This window comes from Callithrix jacchus, chromosome 2 (genome assembly GCF_049354715.1).
Source record: "Callithrix jacchus isolate 240 chromosome 2, calJac240_pri, whole genome shotgun sequence".
In the NCBI taxonomy this organism is placed as follows: Eukaryota; Metazoa; Chordata; class Mammalia; order Primates; family Cebidae; genus Callithrix; species Callithrix jacchus.
The window spans coordinates 73,000,676-73,019,027 of NC_133503.1; the positions used below are offsets into that span (position 1 = coordinate 73,000,676).

Below are 18,352 nucleotides of genomic sequence, written 5' to 3' on the forward strand. Positions count from 1 at the left end.
GCATGTTACAGTACTGAATACTATAGGCAATTGTAACACAATGCTATGTGTGTATCTAAACACAGAAAAGGTAAAAATATAGTATAAAAGTGATACATCTTGTAAAAAGAAAATAACATTTCAGAACCTTCCCAATTTATGACACCAAAGGAAAAAAGTTAAGCCTGGAAACTGAGTTACATAATATGGTTGTTTGCCTTTGGCTCATGACAATTGCTTCCTGACCTTTGTGTTGAGACATTACACGTTAATCCAACTCCCTGTGCTTTCCTCAAAAATAAATGATGTTGGTAACAGAGACCCTGGTGATTGTTACCTCCTTACAATGTTAAGCAAGCCCAAGAGTGTAATCAATAGCAGGCAATCAACCCCTACATCTGTATGCTAGCCTCTGTGTGATAGCACCTGTATGCTAGCACCTCCGTTTTCGTCTATATAAATTATCCCTTTTCCCCACACCAGCACTAATCACTATTCTTTGGTGTCTGTATGTGTGTCCCCTGACAGCTGCCTTCACACTTTGCGCTTAAATAAACTCTTAACTGGATCCTGAGCCTTTTGATTATTTTAGGTTGACAATCTGTATAGGTAACTTGCCATGAATGGAGCCTGCAGGAGTGGAATTTACTCTGGGTGAGTGAGTCAGTGGTGAGTGAAGGCCTAGGACATTATTGTACACTCCTGTAGACTTTATAAACACCATACACTTAGGCTACACAAAATGTATCTTAAAAAAATAAAGTAACTGTGCTACAACAACAGTTATGACATCATAGGGATAAAAATGTTCAGCCCTATTATAATCTTATGGGACCACCCTCAATGCTCCCTGGACTGACTGTACTTCCATATTTTTATTAGTCCTCAGTTCCTGGAGGGCAATCTCAGCTCACTGCAACCTCTGCCTCCTGGGTTCAAGAGATTCTCCTGCCTCCGCCTCCTGAGTAACTGAGACTACAGGTGCGTACCACTATGCCCACCGCACCTGGCTTTTTTTTGAGATGGAGTCTCAGTGAGCCACCCAGGCTGGAGTGCAGTGGCATGATCTCCACTCAATGCAACCTCCACCTGCTGGGTTCAAGTGATTCTCCTGCCTCAGCCTCCAAAGTAGTTGGGATTACAGGCAGGCATCACCATGCTCAGCTAATTTTTGTATTCTTAGTAGAGATGAGGTTTTACCATGTTGGTCAGGCTGGTCTCTAACTCCCTACCTCAAGTGATTCCCTGGCCTTGACCTCCCAAGTGCTGGGAATACAAGGCCTCTCTTTTTCAAATTCTCAGTGTTAGAAAGGAACTATTTGACTCCTCCATGTCTTTGTCCTCCACGGGGCAAAAACATACCTGGATCTTTCACAAAGCTCTGGGAGTGGCAATGGCATGGGGCTGGAGCTCCATTAAATTCTTTGTCAAAAAGTGTAAGACGGGGCTGGGTGCCGTGGCTCATGCCTGTAGTACCAACACTTTGGGAGTCTGAGGCGGGCAGATTGCCTGAGGTCAGGAGTTCAAGACCAGCCTGGCCAACACAGTAAAACCCAGTCTCTACTAAAAATATAAAAATTTGACAAGCATAGTGGCACATGCCTGTTATCCCACTTACTTGGGAGGCTAAGGCAGGAGAATCGCTTGAACCTGGGAGGTAGAGGTTGCAGTAAGCTGAGATCGCACCACTGCACTCCAGCCTGGGCAACAGAGCAAGACTCCATCTCAAAAAAAAAAAAGGTATAAGACTGGGCAGGCACAGTGGCTCATGCCTGTAATCCCAGCACTTTGGGAGGCCAAGGAAGACAGACTGCTTGAACTCAGAAGTTTGAGAGCAGTCTGGGCAACATGGGGGAAACCCTGTCTCTACAAAACATACAAAAATTAGCTGAGCATGGTGATGTGCACCTGTAGTCCCAGGTACCAGGAAGGCTGAGGCTGCAGTGAACCATGTTCATGCCAATGCATTCCAGCCTGGGTGATAAAGTGAGACCCTGTCTCAGAAAAAAAAAAAATGTATGAGACTGGCTGTGAAGCAAGGGAAACCTCTTCCTTCCAGAGTTCCTCGGCTACCAAGGCCTCCAGTCCTTCCCTGAGCTTCACTGGTTAGAGAAGCTCAACAACAGATGAACAAGTTTACCACCTCTATAGGGTATACCCTGAAGGCACTTCAAGCAAAAAGAAGCCTTCACTCACCTGTACCTGGGCTGGCAGCACCCTCCTTGCCATTTCTCCCTCCCTGCTGCCCCTCTTGGAGAAGGCACCTGGAATGGAGAAACAATCTGTGAGGTCTTTTCATCCCACCTGCAGGCCCACCCTCATTAGGCCAGACCAGGCAGAAGCCACAAGCTGAGCAACTGCAGAGAAGGAGCCTGGCACTGCCCAGGGAAGAGGGGCCCTGAGCCCGGCCACCTAAACCAGTGTGGGCAGCAGGCACACAGTCACTGGGCCTGCTACCTTTCCACCATGCTTTATAATAAAGACGCATGGAGCAAAGGGAATGAAGACCACCTGCTGTGCACTAACAGGGTCAAGGGCACAATCAGGCAAGGCTCATCCAGATGCTGAAGTTAACAGGAAATGAGACAATATTCCACACATCTGCTGTTGGATGTTGTTCAATACGAAAAACAGCAGTTGAAGAACTGACGCCCTTTTTAGGAACAGCCAACCACAAATTAGTCCTCTTTTCTTCCTCCTTTAAGTTTTACTTTCTTTATCAAAAACAGTTATCAAAGCTGCTTAAAGGAAGCGTTACTCATTCTCCCCACCCCCAAAAAGCAAGGGCTCAAGAGAATACCATAACTGGCTACAAATGGATTCAAAATTTAGAGAAATGGGAAGCAACTTAGCAAGTGGACAAGGTTATAGTAAATAAAAAAGGAAATAGTCAAATCACTCTAGGACTGACTGTGCAGGAAAACACTGCCAAACGAGCAAGACTGCCAAAACGAGTAAATGTAAAGTTTAAACTCCGGGAAACGGAGTGGAGGTAAGGTTAAACCCACAAACGCTAAGAGCGGAAAACCTCCCCGAGGGCTCCGGACCCCGAATCGAGGCGGCGTTCTGAGGTTTCTTTCCTGGGGCCGTTTCCTCTGGAGTCTGGCCCAGGCTGCAGCCCAGGCGCCCGGCAGTGGCGGCGCGCTCTCCTGGCCTCCGCAGGGCCCTTCCCAGGCGACGCCCCCTCCGGGGCCAGGTTCACCTGCCGAGGCCGCCGCGGCTGAGACGCCTGGAGCCCTGGCTCGGCGGACACGCGCAGCGGCCAGCCTTCGTCCTGGTCCCGCCGCTGCAGCCGCATGCCACGGGCACGCCCTCACCTGCAGCCTATACCCGGGCCCGCCGCGGCGGGGGCGCGCAGCTGTACACCGCACAGGAGGCGAGCGGAACACCTAGCTCCGAGACGTTTCCCGTCGCCGCCGCCAGTCGCCGGGCTCAACTGCGCTTGCGCGTCGGAGAGCCGAAGGTTTTCCCCGGCTGAACCGCCAGCGTTTGTCCCTCCGGACTTCATTTCCCAGACGTCGTCGCGGCACCACCCCCTACGGTGTCCAAGAGGAAACCACAGCGCCGAGACCGCAGAACGCGGTCGGACTGGAGTTCGAGAAGGCTGAAGCCGAGTCCCTCAGCTTGGGCTCCAACTACTTTCCCTCCGCTAAGGCACTCACTGTATTCGTAATTAGAATGACAACAATAGTAAGACGGAAAAGTGAGTATGAATTTTTAAATTTGGGTGGAAGACTAGTTGCTGCTGATTATTCGCAGGTGGTGAGAGAACTATTACAGTCCCTACTGCAATTTTAATTAAAAAGGAATTATGTCTAAATTTTGTAATCTTTACATATTTACTGGCCCTCAGAGTAAAACAAAAGCATAAACCCAGTATTTCCTTCATCATAATACTCACTTCTTTTGAAGTGACTTCTTTTTTTTTTGAGTCGGAGTTTCGCTCTTGTTACCCAGGCTGGAGTGCAATGGCGCGATCTCGGCTCACCTCAACCTCCGACTCCTGGGTTCAGGCAATTCTCCTGCCTCAGCCTCCCGAGTAGCTGGGATTACAGGCGTGCGCCACCATGCCCAGCTAATTTTTTGTATTTTTAGTAGAGACGGGGTTTCACCATGTTGACCAGGATGGTCTTGATCTCTTGACCTCATGATCCACCCGCCTCGGCCTCCCAAAGTGCTGGGATTACAGGCGTGAGCCACCGCGCCCGGCCTGAAGTGACGTCTTTAAATCGTAAAATAAACCCCGTCTCCCAGCGCTATCATCACAACTGCATCTTCAGTGACTGGTACTGTACACACCAAATACTATGTGCTCAGTAAGTGTTGGTTTTTAAAATATCAAACATTAGGGTTTACAGAGACAAGCCTAAACACAAAGGGTACTTGAAGATAGAAAATGCAGCGGTGAACTAAGAGATGTCAGGAAGATAATATGAAAAAGTAACCTTGGATCACGATGTTACAGTAATACAAAGATCATTTCAAAGTAATAATTAAATTGAATAAAATGGGATGTTTATATTGATAAAAGATAATAATGCACATCACTAATCATTAGGGAAATGCAGATCAAACCTCCACTGCGATTTCACACTCATTAGGATGGCTATTATAAAATTTGGGGAAAAAAGAAAACCAGTAAACAATCCTTGTGCATTAGTGGTGAGAACTTAAAATGGTACGGCTGTGCTGGAAAACGGTATGGAAGTTCCTCAAAAAAATTAAACATAGAATTAACACATGGTCTGGCAATTCCACTCCTGGACCATATGTTATTTCTATGTTTAAATATTAATTTAAATGAAAAAAGATATAACAGTTATAGATGATTATTGGCAGTACAACATAGCATTGAGATTTACAAAATAAAAGTAAGGCGGCGAACCTCCCTTTTTCTCTTAATATTCCTTAAAGTAACCCCAAACACATACATATATAATTTTCAAAGGAGCAAATTTCATACAACTCTAGAAAAATACCATCAGAATACCAGAAATTGAGAAAACGTCTGGAAGACATGCAGGAGATAGGTGCTCTGAGATCCAAAATCTAATAAAAAGATTCAGAAGAAGAAAGCAGAGAAAATGGGGAGGGGGGAAATGATAAAAAATAGAGATATAGCCGAGATATACCTATAGAGATATAGCAGAAAACACATTCAAGCTGAGGAAGGCCTGAGTCTTCAGATTAAATAAAATGTAAGGTGTTTAACATAATGAATGAGCAAGGGTAGGGACGGCCCATAAAAAATATATCCTCGATGAAATATCAGAACTCTGAAGATAAACAGAAACCCCTAAAAGTGACCAGAAAAGATGGAATAAAAGGTTGCCATAAGTTATTTGTTGCAAGTAATAGAAGATGAAACTGCTCAAATTGGCTGAAATGAATAAGGCAAAGCAAGAAATCACTGGAGCCAACTCCAGCTACAGAAGAATTAGTGGTTCTGTGATGTCATCAAAAACCAGGTTTTGGCCAGGCATGGTGGCTCACGCCTGTCATCCCAGCACTTTGGGAGGCCAAGGCGGGCGGATCACCTGAGGTCAGGAGTTTGAGACCAGCCTGGCCAACATGGCAAAACCCAACATCTACTAAAAATATGAAAATTAGCTGGGTGTGTGGCGGGCGCCTGTAGTCCCAGCTACTCCGGAGGTTAAAGCTGGTGAATTGCTTGAACCTGGGAGGCGGAGGTTACAGTGAACTGAGATTGCCTCATTGCACTCCAGCCTGGGGACAGAGCTAGACTTCATCTCAAAAAAATCAAACAAAACAAAGCAGAAAAACAGGTTTCTTCCTTTTCTCCACCCTGATCCTCAGGAGCTGGATGTGATGCAGATCATGTACACAAAATCAAGGTTCTGTTGAGAATTAGGAAGGGGAGAGGAAATTGAGAAAGGGGAGAAGCAAGAATGTCCACTACTCTAGGTGAACCAAAGGTACAGCTGACATCAGACTTCTCCGCAACATGGATTCTAGAAGATGGTGTGAAGCAATGTCCTCAGATTTCAAACAAAATAATTTGGAATTTAAATAGAATACTATCGATTCTGTGCATAATTTGGAATTTAAATAGAATACTATCGATTCTGTGAATACTGTAACCTTCCAATCTTGCATTGGATTGTGTGTGAAGCAAAGGCATTTGGAAGGTGAATGTATTTACATCGATTCCAATCCATAGAATATCTCTGATAGAATTAATTAATGTAATTCATTTTTTAAAAAGAAAGAAAGAAGAAGATCCAGCTGGGCACAGTGGCTCACACCTGTTGTCCCAACACTTTGAGAGGCCAAGGTGGGCGAATGGCTTGAGCTCAGGCATTCTAGACCAGCCTGGGCAACATAGTGAAACCCCATCTCTCCCCCTGCCCAAAAAAAATTAGCCAGGCATGGCGGTGCATGCCTGTGGTCCCAGCTACTGGGGATGGGGGTGGGGTGCTGAGATAGGAGAATCCCTTGAGCCAGGGAGATGGAAATAGCAGAGAGCTGACAGAGTGAGACCAGTGAGCCGAAATCTCACCACTGCACTCCAGCCTGGGCAACAGAGTGAGACCCTGTCAAAAGAGAGAAAGGGAGGAAGGGAGGAAGGGAGGAAGGGAGGGAGGGAGGGAGGGAGGGAGGGAGGGAGGGAGGGAGGAAGGGAAGGAAGGAAGGAAGGAAGGAAGGAAGGAAGGAAGGAAGGAAGGAAGGAAGGAAGGAAGGAAGGAAGGAAGGAATCCAAGATAGTAAAACTTGCATGGATGATTACAAGAAACTGTAGTAAGTAAATAAGTAAATTAACAAGTAAAACGTATCTGAGTCAAAATAATTCTTAAGGCATATTTGAAGGTAATTTAATAACATGATGAAAAACCCAGATGATTACAAAAGAGAGTGACAGTGAAGAATAGAAAATATGATAGCATGCTAAGGTTCTTATCTTATTCAGGGGAACAGACATAGATACCAATTAACTTTACATGTATATCATTTTTATGTTTAAATAGGTATGTTAAATATTTATAAGAAGGCACTGAGCAAATAGAAACCTGATATGACTTTGTAACCAGCCCTAGAGTAATTTAAGCTACATTTGATATCCTTACTAATAGTAAAAGATTATTATTTTTAAAATATTTTTAATAATAAAAATATTATTTTTTTGAGACAGAATCTCACTCTGTCACCCAGGCTGGAGTGCAGTGGCTCAATCTTGGCTCATTGCACCCTCCGCCTCCCGAGTTAAAGCAATTCTCCTGCCTCAGCCTCCCGAGTAGCTGGGATTATAGGCACATGCCACCAAACCTGGCTAATTTTTGTATTTTTAGTAGAGATGGGGTTTCACCATGTTGGCCAGGCTGGGCTCAATCTCCTGACCTCATGATCCGCCCACCTCAGCCTACCAAAGTGCTGGATTACAGGCATGAGCCACCTCACCTGGCCAAAAATATTATAGTGATAAATTCAAATGTATATACATATTACAGGATAAAGAAAATAAACAGTTACATTAATGTCAATAGCCAAGATTTTCAGAGTAAGCAAGAAGAAACACAAAGAAAATTTATACAAAGTTAAGTGAAAAGCCTATTGTTTAATATTTGAATTGAAAATATCAACAATCGATTTTTGGTTATTTCTAAAAAAAAAAAGTCCCTGTTCCTATTCACTGCAAAGCCTGGAAGGAATGACAATCCAGTAGTAATTAGCTACCAAATCATGGTCTCTAGATTAGCATTGAACACAAAAGGTTTATGATGAATCCAAGGAGGGAAGGCCCAAGTTAGGTGTGGTGGCTGAAAGCAGGAAAGCTATCATAAGGGTCATGTCAAAAGGACACAGGAACCAAGCTGAAGGGGTTCTGTTGAACAAAGGTGGAAGAATTGATCACCAAAAAGAGTAATAGCTACATTGGATTAAAATGTATCAAATGCCATAAAAATCTGTTTACTATTGGTGACCAAGATAGAATAAAAGAGACTGGAATTACTCTCCCACCTTAAACAAACACTGCCAACACCACGAAGAGACAACATGTCACATGAGACATCAGGCAATAAAGGACATTAGTTCCAGAGATCAAACGAGCTGAGCCCTACAACTGTCCCATCTTACTGTTTTGACAGAGTCTTCAGAAAAGGCACTTGAAAATGCAACATCCATTCCCAATAAAATCTGTCACCAAGCTAGAAATACAAAACAACTTGTCTACAAAACCCTACACTAACACTATCATTTTTTATTTTTTTGAGACAGAGTCTTACACTGTCATCCAGGCTGGAGTGTGGTGATGCAGTCTTGGTTCACTGCAACCACCACCTCCCGGGTTCAAGTGATTCTCCTGCCTCAGCCTCCCAAGTAGCTTGGACTACAGGCATGCACCACCATGTTTTGCTACTTTTTGTATTCTTAGTGGAGATAGGGTTTCATCATGTTGGCCAGGCTGGTCTCAAGACACCTGACCTCAGGTGATCTGCTGGCCTCGACCTCCCAAAGTGTTGGGATTACAGGTGTGAGCCACTGGGCCTGGCCAAATTTGTCTTTTGTCTGTCTAATTTGCTGGACCCCAGCTGGAGAACCCAGGAGGGCAGAGGGAAAAAGTTCTTCCCTTCAGTGTGAAATGCACTGGATGAATGTAAGATGTTCATAATGTGAGTGTGGGTTATAAGGTGACTGTACTCTTTTTGTAACTTTTGGAAACTATTCTAAAATTCAATTGTTATTAAAAATGATGGCTGGACATGGTGGCTCATGCCATCATTTTTAATAAAAGTAATCTCAGCACTTTGTAAGGCCGAGGCAGGTGGATCACGAGGTCAGAAGACCAAGACCAGCCTGACCAACATGGTGAAACCCCGTCTCCACTAAAATACAAAAAATTAGCAGAGCATGGTGACATGCAGCTAAAGTCCCAGCTACTCAGGAGGCTGAGGCAGGGGAATCACTTGAACCCCAGAGGCCAAGGTTGCAGTGAGCCGAGATCACGCCACTGCACTCCAGTTTGGGTGACAGAGCAAGACTGCATCTCAAAAAAATAAATAAACAAAATAAAAATAAAAATGAGATCTGGCACAATGTGAGGAGTTACTGTAATTTTAAACAAATAAGCATTATGTGTGTATAAATATTTTGTACTATAATTAACATTTCTTTGATTTATAAAACATTATCTCATATGCTTATTTTCATCTATTTTCTTTTAATTATTAATTCTTTCTTTTCCCAATTATGTCTTGAGGCTATAGGGAAAAAAAATGAGAAAACTAATATGGACCAAAAAATTTACTGGATGTCCAGGCTGGAATGTCCTTAGGGATTACCTCAACCTTTTGTCTTTAAACTATTTTACAATCCTGGAAGTTGTTGAAAACTTCTAATAATGCAAACTGTTCTTGTTTATAGACATGTAGATTGATTGTGTCTGGTAGAATGCAATTGCCACTTCTCTACAAATATATTCTTTTGTTAAGATGCTGTATAAACTCTTGTTGCCCTATGAATAGAAACTTTGTGCATCCATTTGTAAATTCATTTCAGCTTATATATGCGTGGTTCTTTGAGCTTTCCTTTGAACTGATTTAAAAAATCTTACTGGTTCCCTCATTAGTTAGATAAAAATCTTGTCATTTGTCCATTTTATATTTGTATGAGAGCCATAATATTACCTTTTTTTCTTTATTCTATAACAAGGACTTAGTGTTTTCTTTCGATATTTGTATCTTTTTGTTACAAATATTGTACTAGGCTTAATTTTTTGTGCAGTCTTTCATGACATTCTAATATTTAAATGCCTTTGTAATTCATCCATAACAATATCTTCTGTGTCATTTATTCAGTTGAGGAAAGCACAGAAAAAGAACTTGCCCATCCAGAAACCAGCTCTGTCTGACATTTTATTCTAGCTATACTTCTCTGTAAATTATCTGTATCAAAGAAATGCATGCACATAGTATATATGCCAATTGGTAGGGGAAATTTCCATTATCAAACATTAGGCCCCGTACCACTCCTCCCCAAAGAGGATACCACAGCTAGAAGATACCTCTCTCAAGCTTATTCATTTCTTCTGGAATTTACATCCCTATTTCCAAATTTAAAAACAGCAACAATTATACTGCCTTTTTTCTGCTTACATGTATTAAATATTGATAATGTTTACTCTGTGGTTTATTATTTTTAAATTAGGAAACATTTGATGCAGTGCTTGAGAACTGTAAGTCAGTTTCTTTTTTGCTGATGGAAGAAGTACAAGTAACTGCTTAGAGGCTTGTTGTGAGGATTAACTGAGGTATAAAACATAAAAATGATAGAGGCAAAGGCAGAGAGGGGCAGGTCCCCAGCAAAACCAGTCCTGCGTAAATCCTCAGACCAGATTGAGAATCCCCCTTCCCATTTGACACGCATTCCTGTGATTGATCCCGATCCTTCACCTGTTTTACATATACCTCCCCTTTCCTAATTGGTGTTCCACACTATCATGCCAACCTTTGAATGGTACCTTTACTTTAACCTTTTTTGCATTCTCACAAACCAAGCAATACGCACTCCCGATTCTGAGCCCATAAAAAGCCCTGGACTCAGCCATATTGGGAACACTCCTGCCTTAAGGTATGGAGACCACCTCCATGTTCCCTCCCTGCTAAGAGCTGTTTCAGCACTCAATAAAACTCCCTGCCTGACTCACTCTTCAAGTGTCTGTGTGCTTAATTCTTCCTGCTTGTGAGACAAAAACCCGGACTTAGCTAAGCTATGGAGCAAAAATCCTGCATCAAAAGCACTTCGAACAGTGGTAAATAGCAAACACTATATATCTACTAGATATTATAATGTTATTATTATTTTCATTATTACTTATTAATGTCTCCATTTCCCACCATCACCAGTAGTAACCATCCTCCTGGATTTTTCTTATTCCATTGCGTCTTAAAAAATAACATTTCCCGGTGGCTCACGCCTGTAATCCCAGCACTTTGGGAGGCCGAGGCAGGTGGATCATGAGGTCAAGAGATCAAGACCATCCTGGTCAACAAGGTGAAACCCCGTCTCTACTAAAAATACAAAAAAAAAAAAAAAATAGCTGGGCATGGTGGCGCGTGCCTGTAATCCCAGCTACTCAGGAGGCTGAGGCAGGAGAATTGCCTGAACCCAGGAGGCGGAGGTTGCGGTGAGCCGAGATCACGCCATTGCACTCCAGCCTGGGTAAAAAGAGTGAAATTCCGTCTCAAAATAAATAAATAAATAACATTTCCAAGTATGTATCCATAAAATATTTAAGTTTCTCCAGCTTGCTGTTTTGCTCAGTTGTTTTTGTAAGATTCAACTATTTTGAAATATGTCACTGAAATTCTTAACTCTGATTGTTCTTTAGTATACATTGTGCAACTTTATAACAATTTATTTATTCATTATTCTGTCAGTGGTCATTGTGAGTTGTTTCCACAAACAACACTCATTGAATCCAGATGTCCATAAAATGAGAAGTTTTTTGGGGGGGTGGTATTTGCGGAAGTGGAATTGCAGGGCTTTGGGTATATGCATTATGAACCCCAAATATCTGAGACAGGTCTCCATTAATTTAGAAAGTTCATTTTGCCAAACTTGAGATGTGTTACCTGTGACACAACCTCAGGAGGTTCTGACAACATGTGTCCAAGGTGGTCAGGGCACAGCTTGGTTTTATACATCTTAGGGATACATGAGACATCAATCAATGTATGTAAAACATCAATCAATATATGTAAGACATCAGTCAATTTATGTAAGATGTACAATGGTTCATCTAGAAAGACGGGACAACTCAAGCAGGGAAGGGTTTTTCAAGTTACAGGTAGGTGAGAGACAAATGGTTACATTCTTTTCAGTTTTTCTTGTTTCTTTTTTGTTTTGTTTTGTTTTTGAGGTGAAGCCTCACTTTGTTGCCCAGGCTAGAGTGCAGTGTCATGATCTTGGCTCATGGCAACCTCTGCCTCCTGGGTTCAAGCGATTCTCTTGCCTCAGCCTCACAAGTAGCTGGGATTGCGGGTGCCTGCCAGCACACCCAGCTAATTTTTGTATTTTTAATGCAGATGAGGTTTCACCATGTCAGCCAGGCTGGTCTTGAACTCCTGACCTCAAGTCTTCTGCCCACCTCAGCCTCCCAAAGTGCTGGGATTACAGGTGTGAGCCACCTTGCAGGGCTGCATTCTTTTCAGTTTCTGATTAGCCTTTCCAAAGGAAGCAATCAGATATGCATTTATCTCAGTGAACAGAGGGATAACTTTGAATAGAATGGGACACAGATTTGCCCTAAGCAGTTCCCAGCTTGACTTTTTAGCTGAGTGATTTTGGTACCCCAAGATTTATTTTCCTTTCACAGTATCTTCAACTTTACACTATAATGCCAAACTATGAAGTGATTAAACCAATTTACAGTAAAAATGTTTTATGAGAGTTTCTTGAAATTCAATCAGGTGGGATAAAAAAGTGAAATGGTAACTTATTGATGTTTCAATTTTAATTTTATTGATTCTTAAGGAAGTTGAACTTCTTGTGTGTTTACTGTCAGTTTGAGTTTCTTCTTTTGTGAAATGTCCTCAAGTGTTCTAATGATGTTTCCATAGGTTGTTTTTGTCTTTTCATTGATTCATGTCTTATACCTATTATGCCTGTTGTTTATTTGTCAATTAACTGCATTGCAAATGTCTTCTAGCAGTTTGTGGCAACAATATTCATTCCCTTTATGGTATATTTTGGTGAACAAAAGTTTGTAGTTTTATAGGCAATTTAATAATTTCTTTACTTTGGGGCTAGAATGTTTAGTGTTTTTCAACCATATTAAATAATCACTGTACTATATAAAATCACTATATAAAAATCATTAAAAATTTTTTTAAACTTTATTCTAATATTTGTCTTTTTTTTTTTTTGAGATGGAGTTTCGCTCTTTTTACCCAGTTGCTGGAGTGCAATAGCGCGATCTCGGCTCTCTGCAAGCTCTGTCTCCTGGGTTCAAGCAATTCTCCTGCCTCAGCCTCCCGAGTATCTGGGACTACAGGCATGCACCACCATGCCCAGCTAATTTTTGTATTTTTAGTAGGGATAGGGTTTCACCATGTTGACCAGGATGGTCTCAATCTCTTGACTTTGTAATCCACCCATCTTGGCCTCCCAAAGTGCTGGGATTATAGGCGTGAGCCACTGTGCCCAGCCCTCTAATATTTGTCTTTATCCATCTAGAATTAATTCTATGTATGGTGTGAGGTAGGGATCCAGTTTCATTCTTTTTCATTATAGTTACCTAATTTACTCAAAATCTTTTATTGATAATTTGTCCTTTTCCTTATAAATTTAAAAGTCAGTTTTCCATATATATGGATTTCCATTAATAAATTTTCCATATACATGCATAAATTATTTTAAGGACTCTCTATTCTATAGAGTCCATCTATATGTCTAAATCTGCACCATTTTTATTGCATGTAAATTAATATATTTTTGTGATACATCATCTTGTTTTATCCTTGAAGAGGCTGATTATCTTTAGTCCTTTGATTTTCAACATATATTTTACAATCAACATGTTTCCATGTGAACATCTGAATACCTTTGGGATATAGTTTGGGGTTACATTAATCTGTAGATCAATTTGAAAAGCACCAGAATTTTTACATTTTTGGGTCTTGCTATCTATAGACATTTTAACCACCCAATTTATCTAGTTCTTCCTTAAGTCTTTAAATAAAGTGTCTTAAGAGTGTCTCCTTAAAGATTTTTGCCCATCTTTGTTTAGATAATTTCTAGTTATTCTATTTTTGTAGCTCTTATAAATGGAATCTTTTTTAAAGTTACATTTTCTAACTTTTTGTGCCTGGTATATACAATGCAAATTATTTTAGAATTGCTCTTATATTTATATATTATTTTCTATGTAGTTATCATGGTTAATTTTATGTGTCAACTTGACTGGTCTGTGGGGTACCCAGACATTTGGCCAGTCAGTATCCTGAGTGTGTCTGTGAGGGCATTTATGAATGAGCTAACATTTGAATCAGTGGACTGTGTGAAGCAGATTGTTTTAATGCAGTGTAAGTGGGTCTTATCCAATCAATTGAAGCTCTGAACATAATATAAAAGGTGACCTTCTCCCAAGTAAGAGAAAACTCCTCTTGCCTTGACTGCCTTGAGCTGGGACTCAAGAAAAAGCATCAGTTTTTTCTGGCTTTGGATTCAAACTGAAACATCAGCTTTGCATGGGTCTCAAGGCTACTGGCTGGACTGGAACTTACACTACAGGCTCTCCTGATTCTCAGCTCTTTGGACTCAGACTGGAACTACACCATGGCTCTCCAGGTCTCCAACTTGCCAACTGTAGATCTCAGAACCTTTCATCCTCCATAACTGCATGAGCCAATTCCTTCTAATAAATCTATATTATATGTCTGTCTATATGATAAATAAATAACTCTATGTACTTAGGTAACCCTGTATGTTACATCTATCTAATCAATCTATCTGTCTGTCTATCTATCTATCTATCTCTCTATCTCTCTATCTATCTATCTATTCTTTGTTGTCTCTGGAGAACCCTAACATAGTAAGCAATCATATAATCTGCAAATGATGAAAGGTGTGTATTTTCCAAATCAATCATTATACTTCATTTTTTCTTGCACTGACTAGTGCCTCCTAGAAGGAATGATAATTGAAATTATTGTCTTGCTCTGATTTAAAGGAAGTAAATACTTCAAATAATTCATCATGGAATGCAATATTTTCTGTAGGCTTTTAGTAGATAACTTCATCATTTTAAAGAAGATCCTTAGATTATGAAACACTTAAAATTATGAATGAATATTAGATGTTATCAAATGCTTTTTCTGCATCCATTTAGATGATCATGTTTTTCCTTTAATCTGTTAATGCAGTGAATTACATTAATAGATTTCCTAAGTCATTAATCTGCTAAAGTGCATTTCTGGGACAAACCAGACTTGGTTATGACATTTATGTATTTCAGTTTGCAAATATTGGACTAGGATTTTTGTATCTATATTCTTTAGTTTGGCCTGTAAATTTTATTTCTTGTACTAAGTATTAGCCTCATGAAAGGCATTGTCAAATGTTTTCTTTTTTTCTATTCTGAAATTGTTTGGTGAAAAAACATATTTTGTTCCAGTGCATTTCTGTACTGTGGATTAGTTTAATGGTATGTGGAAAGTGTCTTGGTTTGTATGGGATTTTCCCCCAGCACATTAATATTTTACACTCAAAGTAAGAGGATCTGAATTCAGGCAAACAACACAGCTAAGAGAGTATAACTCGAGAATATGAGTCTCTGCCTGTTGTGACTTTGACTCAGTCCCTCCCAACTTAGTGTGGCCCCTTGTTCTCTCACAAACATTTCTGTTTGGTCTTTATAACTCAGTGGCATCAATCTTTCATCATATCATTTCTCTCCAATATACTTTCATCTTTCTCAAAAGGTCAAGTTCCCAGTTTAATATAGTATGTTTGTAGAGATATGCACATATGTATGTGTGTTTGTAACAATTTATCATGCCCTTTTAACTTTGCTGTTATTTTTCATTAGGATTGTGGTTTTCATTAGTGTTCTGGTTCCAAACCTCCTTATGATTTGAATGGTCTGTTACAATCCTATTATTCCAATACCCTCTGTTTATTTTTTGTCTGCAGTACAACACAGTAATTTTCAGAAATACCTATACTATAGTCTAGCAGAAACACCTTAGTCATTCCTTGTTTGGTGGCATTTGTCTGCACCTGGATCTTCACTTGCTGTCCCCTCTGCCAAAATATTTTCTACCATAAAGGCCTTTTATATACCAAACTTGGTATCCACATGCAAAAGGATGAAGTTGGACCCCTACCTCACACCATATACAAATATTAACTCCACATGGAACAAAGACCTAAATATGAGAGCTAAAGCAATAGAAAACTATATAGGTGGTGGTTGCCCAACACTGTGAATACCCTGTGATTATAGAATGGAAAATTACAACAACCAGTTAGGCAGGACTACTCATGACCAACCCCTTTAGGAATAAAAGTTGGGGTAGCCCCATCAGGTTAAGATCCACAACCAGCTGAGGTGTTTGCTGAGGGCAAAAGGAATATGGAATGGGTAGTGGAAGACTGGTCATGACTAAATGACCAGTGATGGAAATTAGGACTGTACTTATGAGTATTTTTTCCTTGTTTGGTTATAAATATGTTTTGGTAATACTTCTTCCCTCTCTTATCCCTCATTATGTACTGTACAATGTGTTGACTTTATGTCATAGTATTTGTTAACTTTACATCATAGTATTAAAGTTATGCGATATCAAGGAGAAGAACAAACATCACCTAAACACTTTGTATCTTCTTCTGAGGAAAGGGTTAGCGCACTTTCAATTGTATGCAGGGGTTTATCATGTTAGGAAGAAGTATGACCTTGTTGTTGTCCTGGTTTGGAGATTAAGTATGGTTTAAGCAGATACATATGCATGCAGGTTGACAAGTGGTAGACTTCTGATGGTTAATTCTATGTGTCAACTTGTCTAGCCCACAATACTGATATTTAGTTAAATATTATTTTAGATGTGTCTGTGAGAGTGTTTTTGGATATTTACATATAGAACAGTGGACTTTGAGTAAAGCAGATTGCCTTCCATAATGTGGGTGGGCATCATCCAATCAGCTGAAGGCCTGATTAGAGCAAAAAGCACACCACACCAGAGCAAGAAGAAATTCTGCCAGCAGATGGCCTTCAGACTTGAACTGCAACACTGACTTTTCTTGGGGCTCCAGTCCGCGAGCCCACCCTGCAGATTTTAGACTAGCTAGCCTCTGTAATCACACAAGTCAATTCCTTAAAACAAATCTCTTTCTCTCTCTCTCTCTCTCTCTCTCTTTCTCTCTCATTCTCTCTCTCTCTCTCTCTCTCTCTCTCTCTCTCTCTCTCTCTCTCTGTGTGTGTGTGTATAAGAGTTCTGTACAAATTTTAAATGTTAGACCCTTATCAGATGTGTAGAATGTATTGAATGTTTAAAAATATTTTCTACGATTCCTGGTTTCCTTTTTTTAGTTTCTTGATAGTTTTCTTTAATGGCCACAGTTTTAAATTTTATTTTTAATTTACTTTGTTTAATTAAAAGTTTCCAATTTATTATTTCTTGAGTGTCTGTGCTTTTTATGCCATATCTAAGCAATTGTTGCCTACTCCAAGGGCATAATGATTTACCTCTATATTTTATTCTAAGAGTTTTCTGATTTTAAATCTTACATTGAGGTCTTTGAACCATTTTGATTAAATTTTGTGTATGATGTGAGAAAAGAGTCCAGAGTCATATTTTTGCATGTATATCCAGTTATCCCAGCACCATTTGTTAAAAACCATTTTTTTCCACATTAAATGGTTTCACCACCCTTGTCAAAAATAAGTTGACCATAGGGTTTTGATTCCTTCCTTGAAAATCAACTGACTGAAAATGTGTTAGAGTACATTTTTGGACTCCTAATTTTATTCCCTTAATCTAGATATCCTTATGCCCATACCACACTGTTCTGGTCAGGGCCTCTTGCAATTACATATACATGTAAGCATTGGCTTTGCCATTTCTGAAAAAATATTAAATCTTTCAAGCCATGAACACAGAGTTTTTAAAATTTATTTTAAGTTTTCTTTAATTTTTTTCAGCCTTATTTTATAGTTATTAGTGCCCAAGTCTCTCACTTTCTTGGTGAAATTTATTGCTAGATATTTTATTCTTTTGAATACTGTTGTGAAAGGTGTTTGATTTTAATTTACTTTTAAGATTGCTTATTGCTGGTGTATAGAAGCATAACTTACTTTCATGTTGATTCCATATACTGTAAATTTGATGAATTAATTTGTTAGCTATAGTAGGTTTTTTTGGTACATTCTTTGTGATTTTCCAAATAAAGGTTCATGTCATCTCTGAATAGAGTTTTCTTCTTTTCCAGTATACAAGTCTTTTATTTCTTTTTCTTGCCTAATTGCTCTGGCTAGAACTTCTGGTACAGTATTGAATACCAGTGGTGCAGGTAGGCATTCTTGTGTTGCTCCTGATTTTAAGGGGAAAGCTTTTCATCTTTTACCATTGAGTATGTTAGCCATGGGTTTTTCATACATTTTCTTTACTGTGTTGAATGAGTCACTTTTTTATTCTTAGTTTTCTGAGTGTTTTTATTCTAAAAGTATGTTCAATTTTTAAAAATGCTTTTCCTGCATTGATTGAGATGCTCATGTGGCTTTTTTCCCTTCATTCTTTTAATGTGGTGAGTTACAGTGATTGATTTTCATATGTTGACCCACCTTCGCATTTCTGAGATTAATCCCACATGCTCGTGGTGCATAATCCTTTTTATATGCTGCTGGATTCAGTTTTCT

The 18,352-nt window shown here is 40.0% G+C and overlaps 1 protein-coding gene and 1 long non-coding RNA gene across 10 annotated transcripts in view; one reads left to right on the top strand and one right to left on the bottom strand.

Moving 5' to 3' along the window:
* LOC103790360 (uncharacterized) overlaps positions 1–3,419 on the bottom strand; it is a 54,897-nt gene extending 51,478 nt beyond the window's left edge. For 4 of the 9 annotated variants that reach the window (XM_035290793.3, XM_035290790.3, XM_054251963.2 and 1 more), the window contains exons 1-2: positions 3,297–3,419; positions 2,176–2,243 (exon numbers count right to left, since the gene is read on the bottom strand). In XM_035290793.3, the coding sequence (XP_035146684.2) occupies positions 2,176–2,208 (33 nt within the window). In that variant the 5' untranslated portion in view covers positions 2,209–2,243; positions 3,297–3,419. Of the gene's footprint in view, positions 1–2,175; positions 2,244–3,026 lie in introns of all 9 variants that reach the window. The other 5 variants (XM_035290792.3, XM_078364797.1, XM_035290796.3 and 2 more) reach the window with 2 other exon arrangements.
* A 103-nt stretch (positions 3,420–3,522) lies between these two features.
* Positions 3,523–17,110, top strand: LOC118151377 (uncharacterized). The gene is made up of 2 exons (XR_008479520.2): positions 3,523–3,682; positions 12,867–17,110. It is a non-coding gene; the product is annotated as an uncharacterized LOC118151377 (long non-coding RNA).
* The last annotated feature ends 1,242 nt before the right edge of the window (positions 17,111–18,352 follow it).